At 42.6% G+C, this 14,496-nt stretch overlaps 2 protein-coding genes across 2 annotated transcripts; both read right to left on the minus strand.

Annotated features, from left to right (window-relative positions):
• Positions 1–1,076: 1,076 nt before the first annotated feature.
• LOC310947402 (tripartite motif-containing protein 16-like) lies at positions 1,077–2,747 on the minus strand (the record flags this gene model as incomplete). The annotated part of the gene is made up of 1 exon (XM_083914192.1): positions 1,077–2,747. The coding sequence occupies exon 1, from the start codon at positions 2,730–2,732 to the stop codon at positions 1,077–1,079; it is 1,656 nt and encodes a 551-aa protein (XP_083770318.1). The 5' UTR covers positions 2,733–2,747.
• Positions 2,748–9,909: 7,162 nt separating this feature from the next.
• On the minus strand, positions 9,910–11,679 carry LOC310947413 (tripartite motif-containing protein 16-like). The gene has a single exon (XM_083914202.1). It carries the CDS (start codon positions 11,662–11,664, stop codon positions 10,006–10,008), a length of 1,659 nt encoding a protein of 552 aa, XP_083770328.1. The 5' UTR covers positions 11,665–11,679; the 3' UTR covers positions 9,910–10,005.
• Between the last annotated feature and the right edge of the window lie 2,817 nt (positions 11,680–14,496).

The raw sequence follows: 14,496 nt of genomic DNA on the forward strand, positions 1-14,496 counted from the left end.
ATCTTTTTGTGGTGGTTTTGCACCTATTTATTATCTTTATTTATTTTATAGGCATATTTTTAAATTATTTATATCTATATTTATTTATTGAATATTTAATGAAATAGAAAAAAATTAAACCTGGGCGTTGTTTTTTTATTTTAATGTTTTTATTTCAGCACTTTATTCTTGATCATCTGGTTTATTGAGCTTTAACAATTATGTTTATTAATTAGCACAATAACATCTAATTTAATCTGCTACTACATTATTAAAATAAATAATTTAATAAGTAATTTAAAAATATAATTAAAATAAATAATTAGTGAATAAAAGGGGAAATTAAACAGGATTTTATTTATTTAATTAAAGATTAATTTTGCAGTCATATTTATTTATTTCATAGGCATATTTTTAAATGATGTCTATATTTATTTATTAAATATCTAATGAAAGAGCATAATTACTGTACAGTATGTTTCATTAGTGTCTTTTGCAGCTGTTTATATTCCAACATTATCTGATTATATGTTATTGAAACAACAAAGAGGAGAAAAGAGTGTGTTGACGTTTATTTCTTGATAAAGCTTCAGTTTGTTCACACGTCCCATCAGTAAAGTGAAATGACTCAATGATTTCAGGAACACTTCATCCACACAATCAACATGTTTGAGCAGAATCTCAGCTGTGGAACAGAGAAGAATCAGGATTTCCTCCCTCATTATAATCTGGATTATTACACTTTAGCATCAATCCCAGAGCCTCATTCGTACGTGTGACAAACAAAGAAACAACAACATACAAATGCATCCATAGAATCAGATATTCATCAGACATTTAGAGCACACACACGTTTCCTTTTCCATCCCCATGAGCAGTGATAGGCTCCGTGGCTAAACACACGCAGGAAGGAGCGCCACCTAAAGACACTCAAACATTTACACGACAACTTAATGACAAGACGTCAAAGTCCCGCCCACAACGTGTGAGTGACAGCTGATCTGTGTGCAGCCGAGACGTGGAAAGAAAAATCAGCTCTCAGCGACAAACGTGGAGACGAAATAAGTTTGAGGATTTAACCATTAACTGACTTCTGACTATTTGACTTTACACAACTCAGCAGCAGAGTTTACATAATAAATACCAAGTCCAGCATAGAGAGGCTGAGTGAATGTGGTCTGGACTCTGTGGAGGAGAGTCATGGTTTCAGAGACGCTGTAGAAGGACAGAACACCTGCACTGTGATCCAGGTACACTCCGACTCTGGAGGACCGAGGACCTGAGACGGGAGTGTCGACTTTGTTGTGATAAAAGTTATAACTGATGTTCTTACAAAATAACATCCAAGATTTGTCATTGTTTCCAAATCTCTTTGTTCTGCTCATATTCTTGTATGCGACTGCTACAGAAACTCTTCCTCTCCTCTCCACCTCCCAGTACCAACGTCCAGTCAGACTCTCTCTACTCAGGACCTGAAGATGATGAATGAATCTGTCTGTGTGATCAGAATAAGAATGTACTTCACTCATCCATGTTGCTTTTCTGTTCCCCTCAGATAATAACAGACGTTTGTGTGCTGTGTTTGGATCCAGTGTGATTTCACGTGAGTATCTTAAGAAGTCAGCTCTGGTCTTGGGCTCTGCTCGTGGATCTGACAGTAAAACATCCACTTCAGTCCCAGTCAGTGAGACGTTTGTCCATTTCTCTCTCAGGACGTCCTGTAGTTTCTCTGTGACTTCTGACACAGCCGCCGCCACGTCCTCAAAGTGTCTCAGAGGACGGATCTTGAAGCTGGATGTAGATTCAGTGAGTGGAGACAGTGAGGTGTAGCTGTGGAGAAACTGGTTGTGATCCTCTGTGTGTGAGAGTTGTTCCAGCTCAGCGTCTTTCCTCTTCAGCTCAGTGATCTCCTGCTCCAGCTCCTGCTGAAGCTCTTTGACTCGACTCACTTCAGTTTCCTGCTGGGATCTGACCTGCTGCTTCACATCGGAGCGTCTTTTCTCCATGAGACGGATCAGCTCGCTGAAGCTCTTCTCGCTGTCGTCCGCTGCTTTATCAGCAGAGCGGTTGATGGCCTCCACCTCCTGCTGAAGCAGCTTCACATCTTTCTCTCTGTCCTGGATCCTCTGCTGGAGGTTTAGTCGACTCCCCTCCAGCTCTCTCTGCCTCTGGCTCCTTTCTGCTGCAGCTGAGACTGTGTCGTGGCCTTTGTGTTCGTCATCAAGGCAGAGGTAGCAGATACACTGCTGATCAGTACGGCAGAACAGCTTCAGCACCTCATCGTGACGAGAGCAGATGTTCTCCTGCAGCTTCTTGGAGGGCTCCACCAGCTTGTGTTTCTTGAATGTGGCTGAGTCAAAATGAGGCTGCAGGTGTTTCTCACAATAAGAGGCCAGACAGACGAGACAGGACTTGAGGGCCTTCAGTTTCCTCCCAGTGCAGACATCACATCCCACATCCTCAGGTCCAGCATAGCAGTGATCATCAGGAGCAGCTTGGAGTCCGGTCTTCTTCAGTTCCTCCACTAAAACTGCTAACATGGTGTTTTTCAGCAGGGCAGGCCTCGGTGTGAAGCTCTGCCTGCACTGAGGGCAGCTGTGTGTTTTCTTACCCTCCTCTTCATCCCAGTGGCTTTTAATACAGTTCATGCAGTAGCTGTGTCCACAGGGAATAGCCACCGGGTCCTTCAGTAGATCCAGACAGATGGAACAAGAGAAGGTTTCCCGGTCCAGCTGAACTCCTTTCTGCGCCATTTCACCTCTCAGTGCCAACGCCTGTGTGAGTTTCTCTTCCTCAGCAGTGAAACTAGTCTGAGCTCTGATCTCAACAACAGGTGTGTGTGCAGTGAGTGGGGCCTGTCAGCTCCTGCACGTCACCACCATGTTGGTTCCACCCATTTTCAAAGTGTAGATCTGAAGGGGAGGGAACAAGGAAATAAGTGGAGTTCAGGGTGGAGCTGGCTGTGTTTCAGAGCAGGAGGAGGAGGGAGGGGTTATCAAGCTGTGTTCACTCCAGGAAGAGGAGCGCCACTTTGTTTCCTCGTTGACAACAAAGCCTCGGTTCAAACCCGCTCCACGTCTGAAAACACGTCGGTGTTTAGTTATAAAACACTTGTTGGCAGCTCAGTCTTTGGGGGCGGCTCCGTATTTCTCTGACTCTTGCCGACTGACAGCGGCTCTGAATGATTTCACCTCTTCTATAATAATTCAATCGTCTTCTTTGAAGCGTTTGTGAGAAGACGATTCAATTTCACAACATCATCTGGAGCCAAACGAGCGTTTCAAGCCTCATTTAAACAAACATCATTTCATCAGTGATTTGTTGCGACTGTGAATCCAGAAGGACGTGAATGAATCAGACCAGAATGATTCAAGCTTCACTTTTACTGCTTTGACTGCATTTGCACTGATGTTTGAAACGACGCACTTTTACTTTAAAGCTCTTTAATCACACTAAAACATCTTCTTGACTCAAAATGTTCATGGCTAAAATCATGGTCATTCAAACGGTTTGAATACATATTTAGTTCATTTGCCAGGTGGTAATCAGACTTCATATCTAAGGAGATGTTTGTCTTATGAGGCTGCGTCCCCAGCGAGGAATTCAACCCCTCCCATGCAGGGCGTGCGCTGCCAGTGCTGAACAGGTTCTCCACCCTGTCCTTATTTTGCTGCTTGGTAAGTTTTATTGATTTCCTGACCTGCTTCTGTAGCTCCTCACATGAATCCATATCACCTGTATTAACACTGATGTTTCTCTTGTTGATAGCGTTTTTGACTGATTTTGAGACCCATGGCTGATTGTTAGGGGAAATGGAGATTGATTTTTTATGGATACATAGCTCCTCACAAAATGTAACATAATCAGAGACCGTCTCAGTCATTTCATCCACGACTTTTTGAACAAGTCCCAGTCCGTGCAATCGTAACAATCCTGGAGACGTCCGATAGACTCCTGTGAGAAATAACCAAAGATTGACCTAACTTTTTTTTGTAACTCTTTATTTATCTATGATGTAAATCCCATAATAGTCAAGCTGTGAATGACTGCTGGGGGGGTTGTGGATAGGAGTCACAGGGGGTTTGCAAATGGTGACATTGGGTGGTCGTAAAACACTGATAACATCCACTGGGGTCATAAACATTGGGTAGGGTGTTTTTGGTTACTTTGATGTCCTTGTGTCTGTAAGGAGCTTTGATGTAACTGTATAAATGTTGAAGTGACTTGAAGACAGGCAGAGATGGTTGGAGACCCGGCTGTTGGTATGATGTCTCTCCTGTATGCATGCAGTATTTAGTAAAGACATGATTTGAGAAACACTGAGGACTCCAGAGAAGTTCTTTCACACTCCTCCGTCCAGACCGGATCTAATCTACATGACCTATGGTCTGGAGGTGTGGGGACACACATACCAAACTATGTATGGTCAGTAGCACCAGATTCCTGGGGGTGCAGATCACCGACACTTTGACCTGGTCCCTTCACACCTCTGCTCTCGTGAAGAGAGCACAGCAGCGTCTGCACTTTCTGCGTCGGATGAGAAGAGCATTCCTTCCCCCTCCCATTCTCACCACCTTCTACAAAGGGACAATAGAGAGCATTTTAACCAGCTGCATCTCTGTCTGGTCTGGGGCCTGCAACGCCTCAGACTGGAAACGTGTAGAAAGAGTGGTGAGAACAGCGGAGGGTATCATCTGTACAGCTCTTCCTGCTATCCACGAGACTGCACGCAGACGCTGCCTGACCAGGGCAGAGTCCATCATCAAGGACCCCTCTCACCCCCATCATGTTCTGTTCTCCCTGCTGCCCTCTGGTAAGAGGTTCAGCAGCTTCAAGAGCAGAACATCCAGACTCCACAACAGCTTCATCCCCCACGCAATAAGACTTTTAATCTCCAAATAACCCCCCCCCACACACACACACACACACACACACTCGTCACTTTACTGGACACTATGCACTACCTCATTCCATTCTGTTACTCTCTGTTTATATTCACTGTTCACTGTTTATTTATTATTTATACTTAATATTCTGCTGCTAATACTCACTTCAAACAGCTGTCAACTCTGTCAACTTAGATGCTATATTATTTTTTATTTTATTTTATATTTTATTTTATATTTTATTTGTTGTAGATATGTCTATATCTTGCCTCCTTTTATATTTTATATTTACTTTTTATATTGTATATTTTTTGGTGGTTTCTGGAGCCTTGCAACGGAATTTCGTTTGTATACATGAAAATGTGTGTGAATGACAATAAAGTTAGTCTAAGTCTAAGTCTAACTAACACCAAACCAGTCAGTTTGATCCAAAAAAGGGCAATGCCACTTATAAATAAAGCTGGATATAGGGAACACACAAATACACTTTTCATCCGAAAAAAAGCCTTGAAATTTAAGGACTTAGTTTACTTTCGAACGGCACAATTTGTGTTTAAAAGAAAGAATAATCAAATCCCCATTTTGATCCAGAACCTGTTCCAGGAAAGGGAAAGTACCGATCTGCTGAGAGGGCGAGACGTGCTAAAAAAGCCCAGTGTTAGAACAAACGCAAACATGTGTTTCTGTTGTTGGAGTGAATGTTTGGATGATTTGGCCGTAGATTTAAAAGACTGCAGAACATTAATTTACTTTAAAACTGTGCTCAAGAGGAACATGATTCAAACATATGTTGATTGTGTTTCGCTGACAGCAGCAATAAATTCATTATTAGACATTTTCTTTCTGACCTGTGTGCAGCAGCGACCTACGTTTATGTGTTTTAAAGGGTCGGCGTTATCAGCTTTAGCTTCTGCCTGTTCCCTTTTTTCAGACCTTATACATTTATTTTTTGTGTTTGTCATGAAATGTCTTTGTCTGAAATGTCTGAAAATAAACTGAACTGAACTGAACTGAACTAATCTTCATTCCGGTTTGTGTCTCTTCAGGACCGGTTTGTAGGACGGGACCAAATAAACAGTGTTGTGGTCTGACGCACCCAGTGAAGCTCTCCGGAGGGACGTATAAGCCCCTTTTCTGGAACCATAACACAGATCCAGGCACTTAGTAAGTCTAGTCGCACACGTCACATACTGGTAAAAGTTCCCCAGGTGTTTCCCTGGTTTACAGTTATTAAAGTCACCCATAATGAAGCTAGGAGCGTCTGGCGATAGAGCTTGTAGCTGTAGCCCTGTGCGAGTGATAGCCCCAACAGCATTATCCATATTAGCTTTGGGGTGAATATTTACCAGTGTGACAAACAACTGAGTGAATTCCCTTGGTAAACAAAAGGGCCTAAGCTAAACAGAGAGAAGTTCAAGGTCCGGGGCACAAAGACTCTCCCTGACCATCACGTCTCTACACCAGTTCTGATTGACATAGAGAGCTGTGGTCATGAAAGCTGGGTCAGGACCCAAAGAACCAGGTCCAGGTCCAAGCATCTGAAATGTGTTTCCTCAGGAGGGGGGCTGGAGTCTCCCTTAGAGAGAGGGGGAGAAGTTCAGCATCCGTGAGGAACTCGGAGTAGAGCCGCTGCTCCTTTGCGTTGAAAGGAGCCAGTTGAGGTGGTTCAGGATCATCTGGTAAGGATGAACCCTGGGCGCCTCCCTAGGGAGGTGTTCCAGGCACGTCCAGCTGGGAGGAGGCCTCGGGGAAGACCCAGGACCAGGTGGAGAGATTAGATCTCCACACTGGCCTGGGAACGCCTCAGGATCCCCCAGTTAGAGCTGGTTAATGCATCTTTTTGTGGTGGTTTTGCATCTATTTTTAGTCATTTTGCATCTTTTGAGGTGGTTTTGCATCTATTTTTAGTCATTTTGCATCTTCTTGTGGTGGTTTTGCATCTATTTTTAGACATTTTGCATCTTTTTGTGGTGGTTTTGCATATTTTTTTAGTCATTTTGCATCTTCTTGTGGTGGTTTTGCATCTATTTTGAGTCATTTTTCATCTTCTTGTGGTGGTTTTGCATCTGTCTTTAGTCATTTTGCATCTTTTTGAGGTCGTTTTGCATCTATTTTTAGTCATTTTGCATCTTTTTGTGGTGGTTTTGCATCTATTTTTAGTCCTTTTGCATCTTTTTGAGGTGGTTTTTCATCTATTTTTAGTCATTTATCATCTTCTTTGGTGGTTTTGCATCTATTTTAAGTCATTTGCATCTTTTTGTGGTGGTTTTGCATCTATTTTAAGTCATTTGCATCTTTTTGTGGTGGTTTTTCATCTATTTTTAGTCATTTTGCATCTTCTGAGGTGGTTTTGCATCTATTTTTCATCTATCAGACGTCTCTTTTCTCCCCGTCATGTTTTGTGTTTCAGGCTTTCTGACCTCAGGGAGAAAAGTGTGTTTAAGGTTGTGAACGTACAGCATGTGTGTGTTTCATTGGTTGAAGTCACAGGTAATGTCACAGCTTCCCAGGACCAACTCATATTTACTTCCTGTCACTAAGAAGAGCAAATTAAACCATGTGTTCAAACAGCAGCTGGCGTGCTCTCAGCCTTCCTTCAGACACGCCTGAAGCATGCTGCGTTTCAGGCTCGACAGGCTGGAATATGACAGGAATGTTTCCTGAACACTTCTCGTCCTCTGCACATCTCCTGAGTGACGCGCTCAGATTACCTGCGTGAAGAGAAACGCTCCAGACGATCAGCCCACAGGTCCTTATGTAACCGCGTGCGTCAAGCGTCAGGCCAAGTGAGGCGACGTCATTCCTACAGAAGACGTACGCGGATCTTTTCCTTAAGCTGGACTCTACTGGAGCCTTCACGTCCTATGGGAACATGTGAAATACCAAAAGCTGAAGGGAAAATTGCACATGAATACCCCCTCATGTGGTAATTTCCACTGGGACGCTCGTAGAAGACTTTGATACACCAGTTGCAGAGATGACCTTTGACCTTTTCAACATGGCGGAGCACAACGCAAGAGTCTACTTTATTACAACAGCGCTGTTTTGGAGCTGGAAGGGAAGATGATGTGCTTCAGATTAGTGTAGAACAAGGTCCTGCAGCTAAAACAGAAACATGAGCTTTCTCTTTGGTCCTTTCAGAAGTCGACTCTTCATGATCTATAAAAATACAGCACATTATTTACTGCTTTGGTTTGGATCAATCCTCTTTTTGCTGCAGCTGATGAATTAGTTTCAAATGCTTTTCCCCAAGTAACAGGTCAGGATCTGTGGCTCCGCCATCTTTCATTTCACTACCACAACAAACGCACTTGAACACAACGCACTGGTCATTTCCAGGTCACAAGAGGAAAGAACCGTCTTTTCCAGAGCACCTGAAGGCAGCATGAGTTTGTAATGAGTCACTAAGAGTGAGTTTATGACAAACACTTCACTGGGGAAGTGAATGCAGTGCAGCACTCTGTGGGGTCTGGACATCTATTTTTAGTCATTCTGCATCTTTTTGTGGTGGTTTTGCATCTATTTTCAGTCATTTTGCATCTTTTTGTGGTGGTTTTGCATCTATTTTCCGTCATTTTGCATCTTTCTGTGGTGGTTTTGCATCTATTTTTAGTCATTTTGCATCTTTTTGTGGTGGTTTTGCATCTATTTTTAGTCATTTTACATCTTCTTGTGGTGGTTTTGCATCTATTTTTAGTCATTTTGCATCTTTTTGTGGTGGTTATGCATCTATTTTTAGTCATTTTGCATCTTTTTGTGGTGGTTTTGCATCTATTTTTAGTCATTTTGCATCTTTTTGTGGTGGTTTTGCATCTATTTTTAGTCATTTTGCATCTTTTTGTGGTGGTTTTGCATCTTTTTTTAGTCATTTTGCATCTTTGTGGTGGTTTTGCATCTATTTTTAGTCATTTTGCATATTTTTGTGGTGGTTTTGCATCTTTTTTAAGTCATTTTGCATCTTTTTGTGGTGGTTTTGCATCTATTTTTAGTCATTTTGCATCTTTTTGTGGTGGTTTTGCATCTGTTTTTAGTCATTTTGCATATTTTTGTGGTGGTTTTGCAACTATTTTTAGTCATTTTGCATCTTTTTGTGGTGGTTTTGCACCTTTTAGTATCTTTTTTTATTTCATAGGCATATTTTTAAATTATGTATATCTATATTTATTTATTAAATGTTTAATAGCAAAAAATTAAACCTGTTTTTTCATTATTTTTATTTCAGCACTTTATTCATGAACATCTGGTTTAATGAGCTTTAACAATTATGTTTATTAATTATCACAATAACATCTAATTTAATCTGCTACTACATTATTAAAATAAATGAATTAATAAGTAATTTAAAAATATAATTAAAATGAATCATTAGTGAATAAAAGGGGGAATTAAACAGGATTTTATTTATTTAATTAAAGATTCATTTTGCAGTCATATTTATTTATTTCATAGGCATATTTTTAAATGATGTCTATATTTATTTATTAAATATCTAATGAAAGAGCATAATTACTGTACAGTATGTTTCATTAGTTTCTTTTGCAGCTGTTTATATTCCAACATTATCTGATTATATGTTATTGAAACAACAAAGAGGAGAAAAGAGTGTGTTGACGTTTATTTCTTGATAAAGCTTCAGTTTGTTCACACGTCCCATCAGTAAAGTGAAGTGACTCAATGATTTCAGGAACACTTCATCCACACAATCAACATGTTTGAGCAGAATCTCAGCTGTGGAACAGAGAAGAATCAGGATTTCCTCCCTCATTATAATCTGGATTATTACACTTTAGCATCAATCCCAGAGCCTCATTCGTACGTGTGACAAACAAAGAAACAACAACATACAAATGCATCCATAGAATCAGATATTCATCAGACATTTAGAGCACACACACGTTTCCTTTTCCATCCCCATGAGCAGTGATAGGCTCCGTGGCTAAACACACGCAGGAAGGAGCGCCACCTAAAGACACTCAAACATTTACACCACAACTTAATGACAAGACGTCAAAGTCCCGCCCACAACGTGTGAGTGACAGCTGATCTGTGTGCAGCCGAGACGTGGAAAGAAAAATCAGCTCTCAGCGACAAACGTGGAGACGAAATAAGTTTGAGGATTTAACCATTAAATGACTTCTGACTATTTGACTTTACACAACTCAGCAGCAGAGTTTACACCATAAAGACCAAGTCCAGCATAGAGAGGCTGAGTGAATGTGGTCTGGACTCTGTGGAGAAGAGTCATGGTTTCAGAGACGCTGTAGAAGGACAGAACACCTGCACTGTGATCCAGGTACACTCCGACTCTGGAGGACCGAGGACCTGAGACGGGAGTTTTGACGTTGTTGTGATAAAAGTTATAACTGTTGTTGTTACACTCTAACCTCCAAGATTTGTCATTGAATCCAAATCCATCTGCTCTGCTCATATTCTTGTATGCGACTGCTACATAAACTGATCCTCTCCACTCCACCTCCAAGTACCAACGTCCAGTCAGACTCTCTCTACTCAGGACCTGAGGATGATAATGACTGAATCTGTCTGTGTGATCAGAATAAGACTGTACTTCACTCATCCGTGTTGCTTTTCTGTTCCCCTCAGATAATAACAGATGTTTGTGTGCTGTGTTTGGATCCAGTGTGATTTCACGTGAGTATCTTAAGAAGTCAGCTCTGGTCTTGGGCTCTGCTCGTGGATCTGACAGTAAAACATCCACTTCAGTCCCAGTCAGTGAGACGTTTGTCCATTTCTCTCTCAGGACGTCCTGTAGTTTCTCTGTGACTTCTGACACAGCCGCCGTCACGTCCTCAAAGTGTCTCAGAGGACGGATCTTGAAGCTGGATGTAGATTCAGTGAGTGGAGACAGTGAGGTGTAGCTGTGGAGAAACTGGTTGTGATCCTCTGTGTGCGAGAGTTGTTCCAGCGCAGCGTCTTTTCTCTTCAGCTCAGTGATCTCCTGCTCCAGCTCCTCCTGAAGCTCTTTGACTCGACTCACTTCAGTTTCCTGCTGGGATCTGACCTGCTGCTTCACATCGGAGCGTCTTTTCTCCATGAGACGGATCAGCTCGCTGAAGCTCTTCTCGCTGTCGTCCGCTGCTTTATCAGCAGAGCGGTTGATGGCCTCCACCTCCTGCTGAAGCAGCTTCACATCTTTCTCTCTGTCCTGGATCCTCTGCTGGATGTTTAGTCGACTCCCCTCCAGCTCTCTCTGCCTCTGGCTCCTCTCTGCTGCAGCTGAGACTGTGTCGTGGCCTTTGTGTTCGTCATCAAGGCAGAGGTAGCAGATACACTGCTGATCAGTACGGCAGAACAGCTTCATCACCTCATCGTGACGAGAGCAGATGTTCTCCTGCAGCTTCTTGGAGGGCTCCACCAGCTTGTGTTTCTTGAATGTGGCTGAGTCAAAATGAGGCTGCAGGTGTTTCTCACAATAAGAGGCCAGACAGACGAGACAGGACTTGAGGGCCTTCAGTTTCCTCCCAGTGCAGAAATCACATCCCACATCCTCAGGTCCAGCATAGCAGTGATCATCAGGAGCAGCTTGGAGTCCAGTCTTCTTCAGTTCCTCCACTAAAACTGCTAACATGGTGTTTTTCAGCAGGGCAGGCCTCGGTGTGAAGCTCTGCCTGCACTGAGGGCAGCTGTGTGTTTTCTTCCCCTCCTCTTCATCCCAGTAGCTTTTAATACAGTTCATGCAGTAGCTGTGTCCACAGGGAATAGCCACCGGGTCCTTCAGTAGATCCAGACAGATGGAACAAGAGAAGGTTTCCCGGTCCAGCTGAACTCCTTTCTGCGCCATTTCACCTCTCAGTGCCAACGCCTGTGTGAGTTTCTCTTCCTCAGCAGTGAAACTAGTCTGAGCTCTGATCTCAACAACAGGTGTGTGTGCAGTGAGTGGGGCCTGTCAGCTCCTGCACGTCACCACCATGTTGGTTCCACCCATTTTCAAAGTGTAGATCTGAAGGGGAGGGAACAAGGAAATAAGTGGAGTTCAGAGTGGAGCTGGCTGTGTTTCAGAGCAGGAGGAGGAGGGAGGGGTTATCAAGCTGTGTTCACTCCAGGAAGAGGAGCGCCACTTTGTTTCCTCGTTTACAACAAAGCCTCGGTTCAAACCCGCTCCACGTCTGAAAACACGTCGGTGTTTAGTTATAAAACACTTGTTGGCAGCTCAGTCTTTGGGGACGGCTCCGTATTTCTCTGACTCTTGCCGACTGACAGCGGCTCTGAATGATTTCACCTCTTCTATAATAATTCAATCGTCTTCTTTGAAGCGTTTGTGAGAAGACGATTCAATTTCACAACATCATCTGGAGCCAAACGAGCGTTTCAAGCCTCATTTAAACAAACATCATTTCATCAGTGATTTGTTGCGACTGTGAATCCAGAAGGACGTGAATGAATCAGACCAGAATGATTCAAGCTTCACTTTTACTGCTTTGACTGCATTTGCACTGATGTTTGAAACGACGCACTTTTACTTTAAAGCTCTTTAATCACACTAAAACATCTTCTTGACTCAAAATGTTCATGGCTAAAATCATGGTCATTCAAACGGTTTGAATACATATTTAGTTCATTTGCCAGGTGGTAATCAGACTTCATATCTAAGGACATGTTTGTCTTATGAGGCTGCGTCCCCAGCCAGGAATTCAACCCCTCCCATGCAGGGCGTGCGCTGCCAGTGCTGAACAGGTTCTCCACCCTGTCCTTATTTTGCTGCTTGGCAAGTTTTATTGATTTCCTGACCTGCTTCTGTAGCTCCTCACATGTTTCCATATCACCTGTATTAACACTGATGTTTCTCTTGTTGATAGCGTTTTTGACTGATTTTGAGACCCATGGCTGATTGTTAGGGGAAATGGAGATTGATTTTTTATGGATACATAGCTCCTCACAAAATGTAACATAATCAGAGACGGTCTCAGTCATTTCATCCACGACTTTTTGAACAAGTCCCAGTCCGTGCAATCGTAACAATCCTGGAGACGTCCGATAGACTCCTGTGAGAAATAACCAAAGATTGACCTAACTTTTTTTTGTAACTCTTTATTTATCTATGATGTAAATCCCATAATAGTCAAGCTGTGAATGACTGCTGGGGGGTTGTGGATAGGAGTCACAGGGGGTTTGCAAATGGTGACATTGGGTGGTCGTAAAACACTGATAACATCCACTGGGGTCATAAACAGTGGGTAGGGTGTTTTGGGTTACTTTGATGTCCTTGTGTCTGTAAGGAGCTTTGATGTAACTGTATAAATGTTGAAGTGACTTGAAGACAGGCAGAGATGGTTGGAGACCCGGCTGTTGGTATGATGTCTCTCCTGTATGCATGCAGTATTTAGTAAAGACATGATTTGAGAAACACTGAGGACTCCAGAGAAGTTCTTTCACACTCCTCCGTCCAGACCGGAACTAATCTACATGACCTATGGTCTGGAGGTGTGGGGACACACATACCAAACTATGTATGGTCAGTAGCACCAGATTCCTGGGGGTGCAGATCACCGACACTTTGACCTGGTCCCTTCACACCTCTGCTCTCGTGAAGAGAGCACAGCAGCGTCTGCACTTTCTGCGTCGGATGAGAAGAGCATTCCTTCCCCCTCCCATTCTCACCACCTTCTACAAAGGGACAATGGAGAGCATTTTAACCAGCTGCATCTCTGTCTGGTCTGGGGCCTGCAACGCCTCAGACTGGAAACGTGTAGAAAGAGTGGTGAGAACAGCGGAGGGTATCATCTGTACAGCTCTTCCTGCTATCCACGAGACTGCCCTGGTTAGGCAGCGTCTGCGTGCAGAGTCCATCATCAAGGACCCCTCTCACCCCCATCATGTTCTGTTCTCCCTGCTGCCCTCTGGTAAGAGGTTCAGCAGCTTCAAGAGCAGAACATCCAGACTCCACAACAGCTTCATCCCCCACGCAATAAGACTTTTAAACTCCAAATAACCCCCCCCCCACACACACACACACACACACACACTCGTCACTTTACTTGGACACTGCGTCACTTCACTTGGACACTATGCACTACCTCATTCCATTCTGTTACTCTCTGTTTATATTCACTGTTCACTGTTTATTTATTATTTATACTTAATATTCTGCTGCTAATACTCACTTCAAACAGCTGTCAACTCTGTCAACTTAGATGCTATATTATTTTTTATTTTATTTTATATTTTATTTTATATTTTATTTGTTGTAGATATGTCTATATCTTGCCTCCTTTTATATTTTATATTTACTTTTTATATTGTATATTTTTTGGTGGTTTCTGGAGCCTTGCAACGGAATTTCGTTTGTATACATGAAAATGTGTGTGAATGACAATAAAGTTAGTCTAAGTCTAAGTCTAACTAACACCAAACCAGTCAGTTTGATCCAAAAAAGGGCAATGCCACTTATAAATAAAGCTGGATATAGGGAACACACAAATACACTTTTCATCCGAAAAAAAGCCTTGAAATTTAAGGACTTAGTTTACTTTCGAACGGCACAATTTATGTTTAAAATAAAGAATAATCAATTCCCCATTTTGATCCAGAACCTGTTCCAGGAAAGGGAAAGTACCGATCTGCTGAGAGGGCGAGACGTGCTAAAAAAGCCCAGTGTTAGAACAAATGCTAACAT

This window comes from Echiichthys vipera (genome assembly GCF_963691815.1).
Source record: "Echiichthys vipera genome assembly, chromosome: 1".
Lineage (NCBI taxonomy): Eukaryota > Metazoa > Chordata > Actinopteri > Perciformes > Trachinidae > Echiichthys > Echiichthys vipera.

Bases quoted from the DNA above. Each gene is read 5' to 3' on its own strand.
- LOC310947413 (XM_083914202.1), bottom strand. From the start codon at position 11,664: ATGGCGCAGAAAGGAGTTCAGCTGGACCGGGAAACCTTCTCTTGTTCC.